The following is a 21,252-nucleotide window of genomic DNA, read 5'->3' as shown; positions in this document are numbered from 1 at the left end:
TCTCTAAGTTCATCTGCTTCACCTGTTATACGCGCATTGAAACAAATACACTTCAGACCACCAGTTCTGCTGTATTTAGCAACATCTCCCTGCCTGCTCTTCCTGAGTCTTACTGGCCCTATTCTCTAGTTCCCCCTCTCCTTCTGATCTATTGCTCCAGCTCCCACTCCCCTGCCACACTAGTTTAAACCTTCCCGCGTGACACGAGCAAACCTCGCAGCCAGGATATTTATGCCCCTCCAGCTTAGATGCAACCCGTCCTTCTTGTACAGGTCCCACCTGCTCTGGAAGAGATCCCAACGAGAGGTCCAGATATCTGAAACCCTCCCTTCTACACAAGTTGTTTAGGCACGAGCTTAGCTGTACTCTCTTCATATTTCTAGCCTCACTGGCACGTGGCACAGGGAGTAATCCTGAGATTACACCCGTAGAGGTCCTAATTTTTTTTTAAATGTCGAGTACCCAATTCTTTTTTTTCCCCAATTAAGGGACAATTTAGCATGGCAAATCCACCTACCCGGCACATCTTTGGGTTATAGAACATAGAACAGTACAGCACAGTACAGGCCCTTCAGCCCACGATGTTGTGCCGACCATTTATCCTAATCTAAGATCAACCTAACCTACACCCCTTCAATTTACTGCTGTCCATGTGCCTGTCTAAGAGTCGCTTAAATGTCCCGAATGACTCTGACTCCACCACCTCTGCTGGCAATGCATTCCACACACCCACCACTCTCTGTGTAAAGAACCTACATCTGACATCTCCCCTATACCTTCCTCCAATCACCTTAAAATTATGTCCCCTCGTGACAGCAATTTCCACCCTGGGGAAAAGACTCTGGCTATCCACTCTATCCATGCCTCTCATCACCTTGTACACCTCTATCAAGTTACCTCTCTGCCTTCTTCGCTCCAGTGAGAAAAGCCCTAGCTTCCTCAACCTTTCGTCATAAGACATGCCCTCCAGTCCAGGCAGCACCCTGGTAAATCTCCTCTGTACCCTCTCCAAAGCATCCACATCCTTCCTATAATGAGGCGACTAGAACTGGACACACTATTCCAAGTGTGGTCTAACTAGAGTTTTAAAAGGCTGCAGCAAAACCTCGCGGCTCTTAAATTCAATCCCCCAGTTAATGAAAGCCAACACACCATACGCCTTCTTAACAATCCTATCAACCTGGGTGGCAACTTTGAGGGATCTATGTACATAGAACATAGAACAATACAGCGCAGTACAGGCCCTTCGGCCCACGATGTTGCACCGAAACAAAAGCCATCTAACCTACACTATGCCATTATCATCCATATGTTTATCCAATAAACTTTTAAATGCCCTCAATGTTGGCGAGTTCACTACTGTAGCAGGTAGGGCATTCCACGGCCTCACTACTCTTTGCGTAAAGTACCTACCTCTGACCTCTGTCCTATATCTATTACCCCTCAGTTTAAAGTTATGTCCCCTCGTGCCAGCCATTTCCATCCGCGGGAGAAGGCTCTCACTGTCCACCCTATCTAACCCCCTGATCATTTTGTATGCCTCCTCTTAACCTTCTTCTCTCCAACGAAAACAACCTCAAGTCCATCAGCCTTTCCTCATAAGATTTTCCCTCCATACCAGGCAACATCCTGGTAAATCTCCTCTGCACCCGCTCCAAAGCCTCCACGTCCTTCCTATAATGTGGTGACCAGGACTGTACGCAATACTCCAAATGCGGCCGAACCAGAGTTCTGTACAGCTGCAACATGACCTCCTGACTCCGGAACTCAATCCCTCTACCAATAAAGGCCAACACTCCATAGGCCTTCTTCACAACCCTATCAACCTGGGTGGCAACTTTCAGGGATCTATGTACATGGACACCTAGATCCCTCTGCTCATCCACACTTTCAAGAACTTTACCATTAGCCAAATATTCCGCATTCCTGTTAATCCGTCCAAAGTGAATCACCTCACACTTCTCTACATTAAACTCCATTTGCCACCTCTCAGCCCAGCTCTGCAGCTTATCTATATCCCTCTGTAACCTGCTACATCCTTCCACACTATCGACAACACCACCGACTTTAGTATCGTCTGCAAATTTACTCACCCACCCTTCTGCGCCTTCCTCTAGGTCATTGATAAAAATGACAAACAGCAACGGCCCCAGATCAGATCCTTGTGGTACTCCACTTGTGACTGTACTCCATTCTGAACATTTCCCATCAACCACCACCCTCTGTCTTCTTTCAGCTAGCCAATTTCTGATCCACATCTCTAAATCACCCTCAATCCCCAGCCTCCGTATTTTCTGCAATAGCCTACCGTGGGGAACCTTATCAAACGCTTTGCTGAAATCCATATACACCACATCAACTGCTCTACCCTCATCTACCTGTTCAGTCACCTTCTCAAAGAACTCAATAAGGTTTGTGAGGCATGACCTACCCTTCACAAAGCCATGCTGACTATCCCTGATCATATTATTCCTATCTAGATGATTATAAATCTTGTCTCTTATAATCCCCTCCAAGACTTTACCCACTACAGACGTGAGGCTCACCGGTCTATAGTTGCCAGGGTTGTCTCTGCTCCCCTTTTTGAACAAAGGGACCACATTTTCTGTCCTCCAGTCCTCTGGGACTATTCCTGTAGCCAATGATGACATAAAAATCAAAGCCAAAGGTCCAGCAATCTCTTCCCTGGCCTCCCAGAGAATCCTAGGATAAATCCCATCAGGTCCCGGGGACTTATCTATTTTCAGCCTGTCCAGAATTGCCAACACCTCTTCCCTACGCACCTCAATGCCATCTATTCTATTAGCCTGCGGCTCAGCATTCTCCTCCACAACATTATCTTTTTCCTGAGTGAATACTGACGAAAAATATTCATTTAGTATCTCGCCTATCTCTTCAGACTCCACACACAATTTCCCATCCCTATCCTTGACTGGCCCTACTCTTTCCCTAGTCATTCGCTTATTCCTGACATACCTATAGAAAGCTTTTGGGTTTTCCTTGATCCTTCCTGCCAAATACTTCTCATGTCCCCTCCTTGCTCGTCTTAGCTCTCTCTTTAGATCCTTCCTCGCTACCTTGTAACTATCCATCGCCCGAACTGAAACTTCACACCTCATCTTCACATAGGCCTCCTTCTTCCTCTTAACAAGAGATTCCACTTCCTTGGTAAACCACGGTTCCCTCACTCGACGCCTTCCTCCCTGCCTGACCGGTACATACTTATCAAGAACACGCAGTAGCTGATCCTTGAACAAGCCCCACTTATCCAGTGTGCCCAACACTTGCAGCCTACTTCTCCACCTTATCCCCCCCAAGTCACGTCTAATGGCATCATAATTGCCCTTCCCCCAGCTATAACTCTTGCCCTGCGGTGTATACTTATCCCTTTCCATCATTAACGTAAGCGTCACCGAATTGTGGTCACTGTCCCCAAAGTGCTCTCCTACCTCCAAATCCAACACCTGGCCTGGTTCATTACCCAAAACCAAATCCAACGTGGCCTCGCCTCTTGTCGGCCTGTCAACATATTGTTTCAGGAAACCCTCCTGCACACACTGTACAAAAAACGACCCATCTATTGTACTCGAACTATATCTTTTCCAGTCAATATTTGGAAAGTTAAAGTCTCCCATAATAACTACCCTGTTACTTTCACTCTTATCCAGAATCATCTTCGCCATCCTTTCCTCTACATCCCTAGAACTATTAGGAGGCCTATAAAGAACTCCCAACGGGGTGACCTCTCCTTTCCTGTTTCTAACTTCAGCCCATACTACCTCGGAAGAAGAGTCCCCATCTAGCATCCTCTCCGCCACCGTAATACTGCTCTTGACTAGCAGCGCCACACCTCCCCCTCTTTTGCCTCCTTCTCTGAGCTTACTAAAACACCTAAACCCCGGAACCTGCAACATCCATTCCTGTCCCTGCTCTATCCATGTCTCCGAAATGGCCACGACATCGAAGTCCCAGGTACCAACCCATGCTGCCAGTTTCCCTACCTTGTTTCGTATATGCCTGGCATTGAAGTAGACACACTTCAAACCACCTACCTGAACACTGGCCCCCTCCTGCGACGTCAAATCTGTGCTCCTGACCTCTATACTCTCATTCTCCCTTACCCTAAAACTACAATCCAGGTTCCCATGCCCCTGCTGCATTAGTTTAAACCCCCCCAAAGAGCACTAACAAATCTCCCCCCCAGGATATTTGTGCCCCTCAGGTTCAGATGTAGACCATCCTGTCTGTAGAGGTCCCACCTTCCCCAGAAAGAGCCCCAGTTATCCAGAAATCTGAATCCCTCCCGCCTGCACCATCCCTGTAGCCACGTGTTTAAATGCTCTCTCTCCCTATTCCTCATCTCACTATCACGTGGCACGGGCAACAACCCAGAGATAACAACTCTGTTTGTTCTAGTTCTGAGCTTCCATCCTAGCTCCCTGAAAGCCTGCCTGACATCCTTGTCCCCTTTCCTACCTATGTCGTTAGTGCCAATGTGGACCACGACTTGGAGCTGCTCCCCCTCCCCCCTAAGGACCCGGAAAACACGATCCGAGACATCACGTACCCTTGCACCTGGGAGGCAACATACCAAACATGAGTCTCTCACGCTCCCACAAAATCTCCTATCTGTGCCCCTGACTATAGAGTCCCCAATTACTAATGCTCTGCTCCTCTCCCCCCTTCCCTTCTGAGCAACAGGGACAGACTCCGTGCCAGAGGCCCGTACCCCATGGCTTACCCCTGGTAAGTCCCCCCCCCCCACAAGAATCCAAAGTGGTGTACTTCTCAGGGGAACGACCGCAGGGGATCCCTGCACTGACTGCTTTTTCCCAGTCCCTCTTACAGTTACATGGACCCCAAGATCCCTCTGTTCCTCCACACTTCCAAGAATCCTGCCTTTAACCCTGTATTCAGCATTCAAATTCGACCTTCTAAAATGAATCACTTCACATTTATCAAGGTTGAACGCCATCTGCCACTTCTCAGCCCAGCTCTGCATCCTGTCAATGTCCTGTCGTAACCTGCAACAATCCTCAACACTATCTACAACTCCACCAACCTTCGTGTCATCGGCAAACTTACTAACCCACTCTTCCACTTCCTCATCCAAGTCATTTATAAAAACCACAAAGAGCAGAGGTCCCAGAAGAGATCCTTGCGGGACACCACTGGTCACAGACCTCCAGGCGGAATACTTTCCATCCACTACCACTCGCTGTCTTCTTTCGGCCAGCCAATTCTGTATCCAGACAGCCAAATTTCCCTGTATCCCATGCCCCTAACTTTCTGAATGAGCTTACCATGGGGAACCTTATCAAATGCCTTACTGAAATCCATATACGCCACATCCACTGCCCGACCTTCATCAATGTGTTTCGTCACATCCTCAAAGAATTCAATGAGGCTTGTGAGGCATGACCTGCCCCTCACAAAGCCATGCTGACTATCTTTAATCAAACTATGTTTTTCTAAATAATCATAAATCCTATCTTTCAGAATCCTTTAAATATTTTGCTCAGACGTAAGACTGATGGGTCTGTAATTCCCAGGGACTTCCCTATTCCCTTTCCTGAATAGGGGAACAACATTCACCTCGCTCCAATCATCCGGTACTACTCCCGTGGAGAGTGAGGACGCAAAGGTCATCGCCAATGGTGCAGCAATCTCCTACCTCGCTTCCCGTCGTAACCTTGGGTATATCCCGTCAGGCCCAGGGGACTTATCTATCCTGATGCTTTTCAAAATTTCCAGCACATCCTCCTTCTTAATATCAACCTGTTTGAGTCCATTAACCTGGTTCACACTGTTCTCATCAGCAACAAAGTCCCTCTCTCTAGTAAATACTTAAGCAAAGTATTCATTTAGGGCCTCCCCCATCTCTTCAGACTCTAGGCACAAGTTCCCTCCACTATCCCTGATTGGCCCTACTCTCACTCTGATCATCCTCTTATTTCTCACATAAGTGCAGAACGCCTTGAGGTTTTCCCTCATCCTTCCCCCCAGGGCTTTTTCATGTCCCCTTCTTGCTCTCCTCAGTCCATTTTTGAGTTCCTTCCTGGCTACCTTGTAACCCTCTAGAGCCGAGTCAGATCCTTGCTTCCTCAACCTTACCTAAGCTTCCTTCTTCCCCTTGACTAGAAGCTCCACTTCTCTTGTCATCCAAGGCTCCTTCACCTTACCATTCCTTCCTCGTCTCAGTGGGACAAAACAATTCAGCACTCGCAGCAAGTGCTCCTTAAACAATCCCCGCATTACTGTTGTGCATTTCCCCAAGAACAATTGTTCCCACTTTATGCTCCTCAGCTCCTGACTAATAGCAGTATAATTTCCCCTCCCTCAATTAAATACCTTCCCATACTGCGTGTTCCTATCCCTCTCCATGACTATGGGTAAAGGTCAAGGAGTTGTGGTCACTGTCACCGAAATGCTCTCCCACCGAGACATCTGATACCTGACCTGATTTGTTGCCGAGCACCAAGTCCAATATGGCCTCCCCCCTAGTCGGCCTATCTACATATTGAGTCAGGAATCCTTCCTGTACACACCTGACAAAATCTGCTCCATCCAAACCATTTGCACTAAGGAGGTTCCAGTCAATATTAGGGAAGTCGAAGTCACCCATGACAACAACTCCGTTACTTCTGCACTTTTCCAAGATCTGCCGCCAATCTGTTCCTCTATCTCTCTGCTGCTATTGGGGGTCTATAGAAAACTCCCAATAAAGTGACTGCTCCTTTCTTGTTTCTGACTTCCACCCATACTGACTCAGTAGATAAACCCTCCTCAACTACCTCCTTTTCTGCAGCTGTGGTGCACTCACTAATTAACAGTACCACTCCCCCTCCTCTTTTACCTCCCTCCCTATTCTTCTGAAAACATCCAAGTCCCGGAACATCTAACAACCATTCCTGCCCCTGTGAAATCCATGTCTCCGTAATGGCCACAACATCGTAGTTCCAAGTACTGACCCATGCTCTAAGTTCATCTCCCTTATTCCTGACATTCGTTGCATTGAAACAGACACACTTTAACCCATTCCACTGAGTGCAACTTTGCCCTATCAACTGTCTATCCTTCTTCACAGACTTGCTGCACCCTATTTCTGCCTGTTCAACAGCTACCCTATCATCTGATCCATAGCTCTGATTCCTATCCCCCTGCCAAACTAGTTTAAACCCTTCCAAAGAGCTCGAGCAAACCTCCCACCCAGGATATTGGTGCCCCTCCAGTTTAGGTGCAATCCGTCCTTCATGAGCAGGTCCCACCGTCCCCAGAAGATATCCCAATGATCCACATATCTGAAGCCTTCCCTCCTGCACCAGCCCTGTAGCCACGTGTTCAGCTGCACTCGCTCTCTGTTCCTTGGCTCACTTGCACGTGGCACCGGTAGCAATCCTGAGATCACAACTCTGCTTGTCCTGCTCTTTAGCTTCCAACCTAACTCCCTAAAATCACTTTTTAGATCCTCATCTCTTTTCTTAGCTATGTCGTTGGAGCCTATGTGCACCACGACTTCTGGTTGCTCACTCTCCCCCTTAAGAATCCTGTAGGCTAGATCCAAAACATGCCTGGCCCTGGCACCTGGGAGGCAACCAGACCCTCCGGGAGTCTCGCTCGTGATCACAGAATCTCCTCTCTATTTCCCTAACCATTTGAGTCTCCTATCACTATTGCTTTTCTATTCTCCCCCCTTCCCTTCTGAGCCACAGAGCCATACTCAGTGCCAGAGACCTGGCCACTGGGGCCTTCCCCGGTAGGGCACCCCCCCAACAGCATCCAAAACAGTATATTGGTTTTGAAGGGGAACGGCCACGAGGGATCCCTGCACTGTCTGCCCGTTGGTTTTCTTTCCCCTGACTGTAAACCAGCTACTCTTGTCCTGTACCTTGGGTGTGGCTACCTCCCTGTAACTCTTCTCTATTACCCACTCTGCCTCCCGGATGATCTGAAGTTCATCCAGCTCCAGCTCCCTAACATGGTCTCTGAGGAGCTGGAATTGGGTGCACTTCCCGCAGGTATAGTCAGCGGGGACACCGGTGGTATCCCTCACCACCCACATCCTATAGGAGGAGCATGCAACTGCCCTAGCCTCCATCCCCTCTTACCTTACAGAATATAGCTGCCCCGTGAATCAACTGGAACTCCGCCCTCCGACTCTGCTCCCAGTCTGCTGCACTCTCTGTAAACCCCTGGCTCCTTTCACGCTCTTTGAGGAAGAGTGGGAAACAAAATGAAAGGAGCACCTTGCTCCCTCCTCACCTAACTCCCTCAGTCACCAAACTCTCACTCTAGCACTCAAACGCACCTAAATTCAGCACTCAGTGCAAACAAAGTTTGCACTGTAGCTGGCTTACCTTTATACTGACTCTAGCCTCGGAAACTGGCCTAATCCAATTAACTAATTAACAAGCTCCAGCTGCAAGTAGCTAGAAGTAGAACCTTTGATTAAAGCCGATTGAAAATTCACCTTCTTCTAAACCAAACAGCAACTTTATAGATAATTAACTAAATAAAAGAAAGACTAGACTTTAGATGAAAATGAACCCTTAATATCCCTCCGTCACCAAACTCTCACTATAGCACTCAAATGCACCCAAATTCAGCACAGTGCAAACATTGTGGGGGTGAGACCCATGCAGACACGGGGAGATGTGCAAACTCCACACAGACAGTGACCCGGGGCTGGGATCGAACCCGGGTCCTCAGTGCTGTGAGGCAACAGTGCTATTCACTGCGCCGCTTTGCTGCCCAAGAGATCCTGTTTTTAAACTTTCTAACTAACCCCCTGAACTCCTGCTACAGGACCTTGTCACTCTTCCTGCCTATGTCGTTAGTACCAATATGTACCGCAACCTCTGGCTGTTCACCCTCTCCCTTCAGAATGCCCAATGCCCGTTCAGAGACATCCTGGGCTCTGGAACCAGGGAGGCAACGTATCATCCAGGAAGGACCTATCTGTGCCCCTGACGATAAAGTACCCTATAACTATTGCTCTTCTGCACTTTGTCCCTCCCTGCTTAACAACAGAGCCAGCCGAGGTGCCACTGCTCTGGCTGTTGCTGCTGTTTTCCCGATAGGCCACCCCCCCCCCCCCCCCCCAAATAAAAGTATCCAAAATGGTATTCGTAGAAGTTAGAGTTCAGCTGGCTGAAATTTGGAGTTACAGAATTCGCTTTACAGTTGGTGCTGATACTATAAGACGAAGTAGGTACAGAGACTGGGTCAGTTCTGCAGGTGATGGTAGGCAATCTTGCTGCAGAAACAGGCTTGAGGAGCAGGCTAGAGGGGTTCGTCTTGGTGGCTCGCCAGTTGGATGTTACAAACAGCAGACTGCTTGTGAGGCTAAAGGTGTAATGCAAAAACTATCCAATAGGCTTGGGTTATGTGACATAATCCATTATGGAGACAGCATCTCTTACAGCGTAATAAGTTTTGATCTCTCTCTTTTGTGATTGTTCCGGTTAACTGCACTTCCTCTGCTTTCATTGATTATAAGGGGTCTGTACAAAGAGGTGTCAGATTTCACAGGACGATTGAAGAATTTTGTTCTGTAACTGGTGGTAGCTCCCAGAATGGCACAATGACATTGGTTAACATTGCTGCTTCACAGCACCAATGACCCAGGTCCAATTCCAGACTTGGGTGATTGTCTGAGTGGTGTTTGCACGTTCTCCACATATATGTGGATTTCCTCCGGGTGCTTTGGTTTCCTCTCTCAGTCCAAAGATGTGCATATAACGTGGAGTTACGGGGATAGGACGACAAGTAGGCCTAGGTAGGGTGCTCTTTCAGAGGGTTGGTGGAGACTCGATGGGCCAAATGGCCTCCTTCTGCATTGTGGGGGATTCTATTGTATTCTATGGTAAAAGTCCAACCCGGTGTCAAATGAGTTGTAGCAACTGTCATTTTCAGTTTAGCAGAAAATCCATTTTAAAAAATAGCAACAAAAAGAGTTTTGAACATAGCGTTGGATTTTTGTTTTCATTTCAGAGGACCCCAACACTTGCTAGACTGAAAGTTGGTCTTGCAGCAAAAAGCAGATACTGAGGATCATTGGAATATCTTTATGTAGTGAGTAGTAGATTTCCACAGGACTGTTTTTGGCTCAATATTTTAGAACAATTTGGGGAATACCAAATCTCCTGATACCAACCCAGTGCTGTCAGGTGAACTCCATCGGGGAGATTCATGGTGCTCATGATGAACTGAACAACCTAAGTAGACAGGTGAAGGAACTGCACTTAGAAATTAATGTGGATAAACTTTAATAGCTACATTTTGGAACAGGGTGAAAAGGGAGCACCATATCAGTCCTTCTCAGCAGTCTGTCTTTATCACAACACTAATCTACAATGTATTAACAAAAGGAAACAACAAGCATGAACATCAGATTCCTCATCTCCATATCGCTAATATCCAGAAATTCCCAAAGATCTGTTTCAATTGCTCTTAATCACTTTACGAATAACCATTACCACTGACGTATAGCTTAAAGTGACTACTTTAAACAGATTGTAAATGGACCATACATACTCGTACTAACTCACGAATGGTGAGAGATGATCCATTTTCCTTCTCACGATTTATGTATTTCAAACATAAATACTGACTGGAAAAGTAATCCCCGTCATACATGGTTTTATTTTTATGTTTCTCACTTTTAACATTATGTAGCTGACATGCAGCACAGTAGTGCTGATGCTACATCAACAGAAGGCTTATCAGGGGGATTGTATTACTGGATTGGAAAATAAAAGGAATTATGTGACTGGTTCTGCACTTAATACACATATAATAAAAGCACTCAGCAGGTAACTGTAAGATGGAATTAATTTAATTATTGATAAACTCAATACCAGAGCAAAAGTAATAATAGGGTAATTATATTAGGTGATTTCAACTTTCCCAACATTAATTAGGATAGTCACTGTGTTAAGGGCTTAGATGAAGTAGAGTTCTTAAAATGTATATAGTAGAACCTTTTAACTCAATATGTAGAGGATCCAACAAGGGACGGTGCAATATTGCACCCAATTCTGGAGAATGAAGCCAGACAGAGGAGCATTTTGGTGATGACGACCACATGATACAATTTAAGTTTGTATGGGACAAAGAAATGGACAAGTTGCAATAAACGGTTGTAGATTTGGGGAGAGCAGATTTTAGTAAAACAAAGCAGACCTGCTCTATCTATATATATATATATATAAAATATATATTTACACTTGCCTTTATCAATCAAAGCATAGGTTACAAAAGCAGGGCGGTCATGTTGGATTGTATAGAACTTTGATGAGGCCACAGCTGGAGTAATGTGTCCAATTTTGTTCGCCACATTATAGGAAGGATGTAATTGTACTGAAGGGGGTGCAAAGGCGATTCACCAGGGTGTTGCCTGGGATAGACATTCAAGTTATGAAGAGAGGTTGGATAGGCTTGGGCTGTTGGAGCAACAAGATTGAGGGGTGACCTAGTCGAGGTGTCCAAGATTATGAGGGGCATGGATAGGGTGGATAGGGAACAGCTGTTGCCCTTGGTTGAAGAGTCAGTTACGAGGGGACACAAGTTCAAGGTCACCGGCAGGAGATTTAGAGGAGATTTGACGAAAAGCTTTTTCACCCAGTGGGTAGTGACGATCTGTCGCACTGCCTAGGAGGGTGGTAGAGGCGAGTTGCCTCACATCCTTTAAAAACGTACCTGGATGAGCACTTGGCACATCATAAACTATGGGCCAAGTGCTGGCAAATAGGATTACATAGGCAGATCAGGGTTTTTTCATGCATCGGTGCAGACTCAATGGGCCTAAGGGCCTCTTCAGTGCTGTATGATTCTGTGATTCAAAGATGTGGCAAGAAAATCACAATTTCTGCATTCCACTGCTACCCATACAATATTCTCTGTTTAGTACCAGAGGTTGCAGTTGACACTTTGAGTAATCAATCACAAAGGCTGTCTGAGATATATTGTGCTGGAATTTGATATTTTAATAAAATATAACAAAAGAAAACACCAGATATACATAGCAGGTCTGGCTGCAGATGTAAAGAGAAACCTTTGGACAACTTGGTCAGAACTTTCTTTTATATTGCAGGTGCTGTATATTCCCAACAATTTTCGATTTTATTTCAGACTTCCAACTGTTGAACTTTTACCTGTGTCAATTTAATAAGCTATATCACACGCCAGTGTCAAGGGTCTCCAAACATGCAGCAAATTTAAAAAGACTTTAAATTATCACAAGCATCGATGCTCAACCTAAAATGAACGGATTATTCAAAAGACCGAAAACTTGCTCAACAACCTGCCTTAAAGTAACAGCTTTGACATAAACTTTACAGTATATAGTCACTTGAAAGCAGTATTTAAATATCAAAAACAGAATCTTGGGGGGGGGGGTCTAGCCTGAGGGCTATGATGATGGCAGCATTGCCACTGCCGCCAAGGAGATACAGAGAGCCCAGTTGTGCAGCCTACGGTGAAAGTATAGAACTGGCTAAGGAGGCACTTAGGATTGAGGGGATATTGGTATTAGCGCGAGGCATTTATATCTGAAAGAGGGGTTTGCCAGTATGGAGGAACTGAAGGAGAGGGTAGAGCTCCCAAGAGGAAGCGAGTTTAGATATTTACAGGTAAAGGACTTTGCGTGGAAGATCTGGAAAGATTTCCCCAAGCTGCCGAAGTATGCCCGACTGGAGCGGTTGCTGCCCCCGGATGTGGAAGGAGAGGGCAGGATCGGAGACATAGAAGGATGGCTGGGAGAACAGGGACTTGAGTAGGTGGCGAAGAATAATGAGAAGTGGGAGGGGGAGCTGGGAGGGAATATAAATTGGAGTGTGTGGAGTGAGGCGCTACACAGAGCAAACACAACCTCCTCGTGTGCGAGGATGAGCCTGACACAATTCAATGTGGAACACAGGGTGCATATGACTCGGGTGAGAATGAGTCGGTTCTTCCAGGGAGTGGCAGACGAGTGCGAGAAGTGTGGGCGGGACCAGCAAACCATGCACATATGTTCTGGGGCCTGTGAGAAGTTGGAGAGATATTGGGTGGGAGTGCTGGCAGTACTAACAAAGATTGTGGGGGAAGAGGTCGGGCCAGACCCATTGGTGGCAATATTTGGGATATCAGGGCTGTTGGAGGGGAGGAAGGTCATAATCGTGGCCTTCGTCTCTCCGGTTGCCCGGCGAAAGATCTTATTGGAATGGCGGTTGGTATGGGCAGCATGATGGCACAGTGGTTAGCACTGCTGCCTCACGGCGCCGAGGTCCCAGGTTCGATCCCGGCTTTGGGTCACTGTCCGTGTGTAGTTTGCACATTCTCCCCGTGTTTGCTTGGGTTTCGCCCTCACAGCCCAGAAAGATGTGCAGGGTAGATGGATTGGCCACGCTAAATTGCCTCTTAATTGGAAAAATTGAATTGGGTACTCTAAATTTATTAGAGACAAAATATTTTTTAAAAAGGAATGGTGGTTGGCAATGCCGCCGGGGGTGGCGGCCTGGTTAGGAGACTTGTATGATTTTCTCCGTTGGAAAAGATCAAATATGGACTGAGGGTTCAACAGAGGGCTTCTTGGCAAGGTGGGGGCTGTCCATGGCCATGTTTGAGGAGCTGTTCATCCCACAGGGGGCGGAGGTGAAAATGGGAAAAAACCTGCACAAACTGTAGAATTTTGAGATGGGGGCTTGTTCCCCGGACTGTTCATGTTTTTTTTTTTTTAATTTAGAGTACCCAATTCATTTTTTCCAATTAAGGGGCAATTTAGCGTGGCCAATCCACCTACTCTGCACATTTTTGGGTTGTGGAGGCGAAACCCAGCAAACACGGGGAGAATGTGCAAACTCCACACGGACAGTGACCCAGAGCCGGGATCGAACCTGGGACCTCGGCGCCGTGAGGCCAGTGCTAACCCATTGCGCCACTGTGCTGCCCTCGGACTGTTCACGTTTTGTAACTGTTTGAATACGTTTGGAATAAAATACATTTTTAAAAAATCAAAATACAGAATTTTGCTTTCAGTATCTTTGACATGAACCACTTAAGTTGATTGTCTAATCCATTAATTTTAAATAATTGAAATGGAAGTCAGCTAAAATCTTTAAGTGACATTGAGAGATCCATTATTTTCTATTTAATTAGACTAAATCATTAAAACTTTAACTACATTTGTCAATTCAAGTTCTCCCTCAACAGTAACACAATCACAGAATAATGCAGTGCAGAAAAGGCTCTTCAGCCCATTGATCTGCACCGCTGCATGAAAGATACCTGATCTGCCAAACCCAATCCCATTTGCCAGCACTTTGCCCATAGCCTCAAATGTTAAGACGTGTCAAGTGCTCATCCAGGTACATTTTAACGAATGTGAGGCAACCCGCCTCTACCACCCTCCCAGGCTGTGCGTTCCAGACCATCATCACCCTCTGGGTAAAAAGGCTTTTCCTCAAACCCCCCTGAACCTCCCACCCCTCACCTTGAACATGTGTCCCCTCGTAACCGACCCTTCAACTAATGGGAACAGCTGCTCTCTAACCACCCTGTCCATGCCCCTCAATCTTGTACACTTCAATCATGTCACTCCTCAGTCTTCTCTGTTCCAGCGAAAACAACCCAAGCCTATCCAACCTCTCTTCACAATTTAAATGTTCTATCCCAGGCAACATCCTGGTGAAATGCTCCACTGCAATCACATTCTTCCCATAATGTGGCGAACAGAACAGCATAGTACTCCAGCTGTGGCCTCACCAATGTTCTATATAGCTCCAACATGACTTCCTTGCTTTTGTAATTTATGCCGCGATTGATAAAGGTAAGTGTACCATATGCCTTTTTCACCACCCTATTAACCTGCCCTTCTGCCTTCAGAGATCTATTTACAAACACACCAAGGTCTCTATGTTCCTCAGGACTTCCCAGTGCGGTGCAAATTCATTGAAATTCTCCTCAGGATCCACAAAAAGCAAACAAAATGTTGATTATCTCATTTAACGTGGTGGCAGAATTAAAACCTTAATTTATTCATGGGTATTTGAACTCACCGCATTTATTTTATCCACGTTTTTCTTTTCTGGTTCTTTCATGATAGTTGCCAGTATTTCACTTCCCTTATAGTCTCTGTACAGTTCACTCAAGGTCTCCCTCAGTTCCAGACTGGTGGTTTTCAGATAGTACGATGGGTCTGATTTTGCTTTCTCCTCATCTGGAAAATAATCAGGTATAATGCAGGAAATCTTTAAGGAAACAAGCATCAATCTTGTGTAAAGCACAGAAATTACAAGCATTCAAAGTATGAAGTGCAAAAGTGAAAGTGCAGTGCATTAAAGTTATTTTGCTTAATTCCACATTTACTTGATTAATATAGACAAGCACAAAGTATCTCTCCTTTTCAATCAGCTGCGAGGTGGTATGAGGTTGTTGCCTAAACAGGGTTTTTCAAATTGTGGGTCATGCCCTGCGGGTGGAGTCGCAGACGGGTGTCAGAAGGGTTGCAGAGCGATCGGTTTTGGCGTTCCCAATCGCGGGAAAAGCGCCCAACGACCACAACTGGCTTTTCAATTGAGACTGACGACTGTGACCAGCTTTTAAATTTTTTTTTTTTATTAAATATTTTATTGAAAATTTTTGGTCAACCAACACAGTACATTGTGCATCCTTTACACAATATTATAACAACACAAATAACAATGACCTATTTTATAAACAAAAAATGAATAAATAATAAATAACAAAAATGAAAACTAGCCCTAATTGGCAACTGCCTTGTCACAAGTAACACTCTCCAAAAATATAATTTAACAGTCCAATATATAATTATCTGTAGCAACGACCTATACATACTATACAGTATATATTAACAACCCTGAGAGTCCTTCTGGTTCCTCCCCCCCTCCCCCCGCCCCCCCCACCACCCCCCCCCGATCCTGGGCTGCTGCTGCTGCCTTCTTTTTCCCATTCCGTCTATCTTTCTGCGAGGTATTCGACGAACGGTTGCCACCGCCTGGTGAACTCTTGAGCCGACCCCCTTAGGACGAACTTAATCCACTCTAGCTTTATAAACCCCGCCATGTCATTTATCCAGGTCTCCACCCCCGGGGGCTTGGCATCTTTCCACATTAGCAATATCCTGCGCCGGGCTACTAGGGACGCAAAGGCCAAAACATCGGCCTCTCTCGCCTCCTGCACTCCCGGCTCTTGTGCAACCCCAAATATAGCCAACCCCCAGCTTGGTTCGACCCGGACTCCTACTACTTTTGAAAGCACCTTTGTCACCCCCATCCAAAAACCCCTGTAGTGCCGGGCATGACCAAAACATATGGGTATGATTCGCTGGGCTTCTCGAGCACCTCGCACACCTATCCTCCACCCCAAAAAATTTACTGAGCCGTGCTCCAGTCATATGTGCCCTGTTTAATACCTTAAACTGAATCAGGCTTAGCCTGGCACACGAGGACGACGAGTTTACCCTGCTTAGGGCATCTGCCCACAGCCCCTCCTCGATCTCCTCCCCCAGCTCTTCTTCCCATTTCCCTTTTAGTTCATCTACCATAGTCTCCCCTTCGTCCCTCATTTCCCTATATATATCTGACACCTTACCATCCCCCACCCATGTCTTTGAGATCACTCTGTCCTGCACCTCTTGTGTCGGGAGCTGCGGGAATTCCCTCACCTGTTGCCTCGCAAAAGCCCTCGGTTGCATATACCTGAATGCATTCCCTTGGGGCAACCCATATTTCTCGGTCAGCGCTCCCAGACTCGCGAACTTCCCATCCACAAACAGATCTTTCAGTTGCGTTATTCCTGCTCTTTGCCACATTCCATATCCCCCATCCATTCCCCCCGGGGCAAACCTATGGTTGTTTCTTATCGGGGACCCCCCCAAGGCTCCAGTCTTTCCCCTATGCCGTCTCCACTGTCCCCAAATCTTCAGTGTAGCCACCACCACCGGGCTTGTGGTGTAGTTCCTCGGTGAGAACGGCAATGGGGCTGTCACCATAGCCTGTAGGCTAGTCCCCCTACAGGACGCCCTCTCTAATCTCTTCCACGCCGCTCCCTCCTCCTCTCCCATCCACTTACTCACCATTGAAATATTAGCAGCCCAATAATACTCACTTAGGCTCGGTAGTGCCGGCCCCCCCCATCCCTGCTACGCTGTAAGAATCCCTTCCTCACTCTCGGGGTCTTCCCGGCCCACACAAAACCCATGATGCTCTTTTCAATCCTTTTAAAAAAAGCCTTCGTGATCACCACCGGGAGGCACTGAAACACAAAGAGGAATCTCGGGAGGACCACCATCTTAACCGCCTGCACCCTCCCTGTCATTGACAGGGATACCATATCCCATCTCTTGAAATCCTCCTCCATCTGTTCCACCAACCGCGTTAAATTTAACCTATGCAATGTGCCCCAATTCTTAGCTATCTGGATCCCCAGGTAACGAAAGTCCCTTGTTACCTTCCTCAACGGTAGGTCCTCTATTTCTCTACTCTGCTCCCCTGGATGCACCACAAACAACTCACTTTTCCCCATGTTCAATTTATACCCTGAAAAATCCCCAAACTCCCCAAGTATCCGCATTATTTCTGGCATCCCCTCCGCCGGGTCCGCCACGTATAGTAGCAAATCGTCCGCATACAAAGATACCCGGTGCTCTTCTCCTCCCCTAAGTACTCCCCTCCACTTCTTGGAACCCCTCAACGCTATCGCCAGGGGCTCAATCGCCAGTGCAAACAATAATGGGGACAGAGGGCATCCCTGCCTTGTCCCTCTATGGAGCCGAAAATATGCAGATCCCCGTCCATTCGTGACCACGCTCGCCACTGGGGCCCTATACAACAGCTGCACCCATCTAACATACCCCTCTCCAAAACCAAATCTCCTCAACACCTCCCACAAATAATCCCACTCCACTCTATCAAATGCTTTCTCGGCATCCATCGCCACTACTATCTCCGTTTCTCCCTCTGGTGGGGCCATCATCATTACCCCTAACAACCTCCGTATATTCGTGTTCAGCTGTCTCCCCTTCACAAACCCAGTTTGGTCCTCGTGGACCACCCCCGGGACACATTCCTCTATTCTCATTGCCATTACCTTGGCCAGGACCTTGGCATCTACATTTAGGAGGGAAATAGGTCTATAGGACCCGCATTGTAGCGGGTCCTTTTCCTTCTTTAAGAGAAGCGATATCGTTGCTTCAGACATAGTCGGGGGCAGTTGTCCCCTTTCCTTTGCCTCATTAAAGGTCCTCGTCAGTACCAGGGCGAGCAAGTCCACATATTTTCTATAGAATTCGACTGGGAATCCATCCGGTCCCGGGGCCTTTCCCGCCTGCATGCTCCTAATTCCTTTCACCACTTCTTCTACCTCGATCTGTGCTCCCAGTCCCACCCTTTCCTGCTCTTCCACCTTGGGAAATTCCAGCCGATCCAAGAAGCCCATCATTCTCTCCCTCCCATCCGGGGGTTGAGCTTCATATAATTTTTTATAAAATGTCTTGAACACTCCATTCACTCTCTCCGCTCCCCGCTCCATCTCTCCTTCCTCATCCCTCACTCCCCCTATTTCCCTCGCTGCTCCCCTTTTCCTCAATTGGTGTGCCAGCAACCTGCTCGCCTTCTCCCCATATTCGTACTGTACACCCTGTGCCTTCCTCCATTGTGCCTCTGCAGTGCCTGTAGTCAGCAAGTCAAATTCTACATGTAGCCTTTGCCTTTCCCTGTACAGTCCCTCCTCCGGTGCTTCCGCATATTGTCTGTCCACCCTCAAAAGTTCTTGCAGCAACCGCTCCCGTTCCTTACTCTCCTGCTTCCCTTTATGTGCCCTTATTGATATCAGCTCCCCTCTAACCACCGCCTTCAACGCCTCCCAGACCACTCCCACCTGGACCTCCCCATTATCATTGAGTTCCAAGTACTTTTCAATGCACCCCCTCACCCTTAGACACACCCCCTCATCTGCCATTAGTCCCATGTCCATTCTCCAGGGTGGGCGCCCTCCTGTTTCCTCCCCTATCTCCAAGTCCACCCAGTGTGGAGCGTGATCCGAAATGGCTATAGCCGTATACTCCGTTCCCCTCACCTTCGGGATCAATGCCCTTCCCAGCACAAAAAAGTCTATTCGCGAGTAGACTTTATGGACATAGGAGAAAAACGAGAACTCCTTACTCCTAGGTCTGCTAAATCTCCACGGGTCTACACCTCCCATCTGCTCCATAAAATCTTTAAGTACCTTGGCTGCTGCCGGCCTCCTTCCAGTCCTGGACTTCGACCTATCCAGCCCTGGTTCCAACACCGTATTAAAATCTCCCCCCATTATCAGCTTTCCCATCTCTAGGTCCGGAATGCGTCCTAGCATCCGCCTCATAAAATTGGCATCATCCCAGTTCGGGGCATATACGTTTACCAAAACCACCGTCTCCCCCTGTAGTTTGCCACTCACCATCACGTATCTGCCCCCGTTATCCGCCACTATAGTCTTTGCCTCGAACATTACCCGCTTCCCCACTAATATAGCCACCCCCCTGTTTTTCGCATCTAGCCCCGAATGGAACACCTGCCCCACCCATCCTTTGCGTAGCTTAACCTGGTCTATCAGTTTCAGGTGCGTTTCCTGTAACATAACCACATCTGCCTTAAGTTTCTTAAGGTGTGCGAGTACCCGTGCCCTCTTTATCGGCCCGTTCAGCCCTCTCACGTTCCACGTGATCAGCCGAGTTGGGGGGCTTCCTACCCCCCCCCCCCCCCCTTGTCGATTAGCCATCACCTTTTTCCAGCTCCTCACCCGGTTCCCACGCAGCTGTATCTCCCCCAGGCGGTGCCCCCCTGCCCATCCTCTCCCATACCAGCTCCCCCCTCTCCCCAGCAGCAGCAACCCAGTAATTCCCCCCTCCCACCCCCCACCCCCCGCTAGATCCCCCGCTAGCATAATTACTCCCCCCATGTTGCTCCCAGAAGTCAGCAAACTCTGGCTGACCTCGGCTTCCCCCCGTGACCTCGGCTCGCACCGTGCGACGCCCCCTCCTTCCTGCTTCTCTATTCCCGCCATGATTATCATAGCGCGGGAACCAAGCCCGCGCTTCTCCCTTGGCCCCGCCCCTAATGGCCAACGTCCCATCTCCTCCACCTCCCCTCCTCCCCCCATCACCACCTGTGGGAGAGAGAAAAGTTACCACATCGCAGGATTAGTACATAAAACCCCTCTTTGCCCCCTACATTCGCCCCACCACTTTGTTCGAACGTTCTTTTTAATAACCCGCTCATTCCAGTTTTTCTTCCACAATAAAAGTCCACGCTTCATCCGCCGTCTCAAAGTAGTGGTGCCTCCCTCGATATGTGACCCACAGTCTTGCCGGTTGCAGCATTCTAAATTTTATCTTCTTTTTATGAAGCACCGCCTTGGCCCGATTAAAGCTCGCCCTCCTTCTCGCCACCTCCGCACTCCAGTCTTGATAAACACGGATCACCGCGTTCTCCCATTTACTGCTCCGAGTTTTCTTCGCCCATCTAAGGACCATTTCTCTATCCTTAAAACGGAGGAATCTCACCACTATGGCTCTGGGAATTTCTCCTGCTCTCGGTCCTCGCGCCATCACTCGGTATGCTCCCTCCACCTCCAACGGACCCGCCGGGGCCTCCGCTCCCATTAACGAGTGCAGCATCGTGCTCACATATGCCCCGACGTCCGCTCCCTCCACACCTTCAGGAAGACCAAGAATCCTCAGGTTGTTCCTCCTTGCGTTATTTTCCAGTGCCTCCAACCTTTCCACACATCGTTTCTGATGTGCCTCCTGCGTCTCCGTCTTCACCACCAGGCCCTGTATATCGTCCTCATTCTCGGCTGCCTTTGCCTTCACGACCCGAAGCTCCCGCTCCTGGGTCTTTTGTTCCTCCTTTAGCCCTTTGATCGCCTGTAGTATCGGGGCCAACAGCTCTTTCTTCATTTCCTTTTTGATCTCTTCCACACAGCATTTCAAGAACTCTTGTTGTTCAGGGCCCCATGTTAAACTGCCACCTTCCGACGCCATCTTGGTTTTTGCTTGCCTTCCTTGCCACTGTTCTAAAGGATCCACTGCAATCTGGCCACTCTCTCCTCCTTTTTCCATCCGTATCCAGGGGGGATTCCCTTCTGGTTTACCGCACAGTGTTTTTAGCCGTCAAAATTGCCGTTGGGGCTCCTATCAAGAGCCCAAAAGTCCGTTTCACAGGGAGCTGCCGAAACGTGCGACTCAGCTGGTCATCGCCGCACCCGGAAGTC

General features: G+C 47.8%; 1 protein-coding gene across 3 annotated transcripts in view; it reads right to left on the bottom strand.

Annotated features, from left to right (window-relative positions):
- Nucleotides 1–21,252, bottom strand: part of ppil2 (peptidylprolyl isomerase (cyclophilin)-like 2) — a 593,707-nt gene that overhangs the window by 366,099 nt on the left and 206,356 nt on the right. For all 3 annotated transcript variants that reach the window (XM_072498280.1, XM_072498289.1, XM_072498297.1), the window contains one exon: nt 15,039–15,199. In XM_072498280.1, the coding sequence (XP_072354381.1) occupies nt 15,039–15,199 (161 nt within the window). The remainder of the gene's footprint in view (nt 1–15,038; nt 15,200–21,252) is intronic.

This window comes from Scyliorhinus torazame, chromosome 1, assembly GCF_047496885.1.
Source record: "Scyliorhinus torazame isolate Kashiwa2021f chromosome 1, sScyTor2.1, whole genome shotgun sequence".
NCBI lineage: Eukaryota > Metazoa > Chordata > Chondrichthyes > Carcharhiniformes > Scyliorhinidae > Scyliorhinus > Scyliorhinus torazame.
The sequence above is the reverse complement of the archived record's forward strand: the minus strand, read 5'-3'. Positions and strand labels throughout refer to the sequence as shown.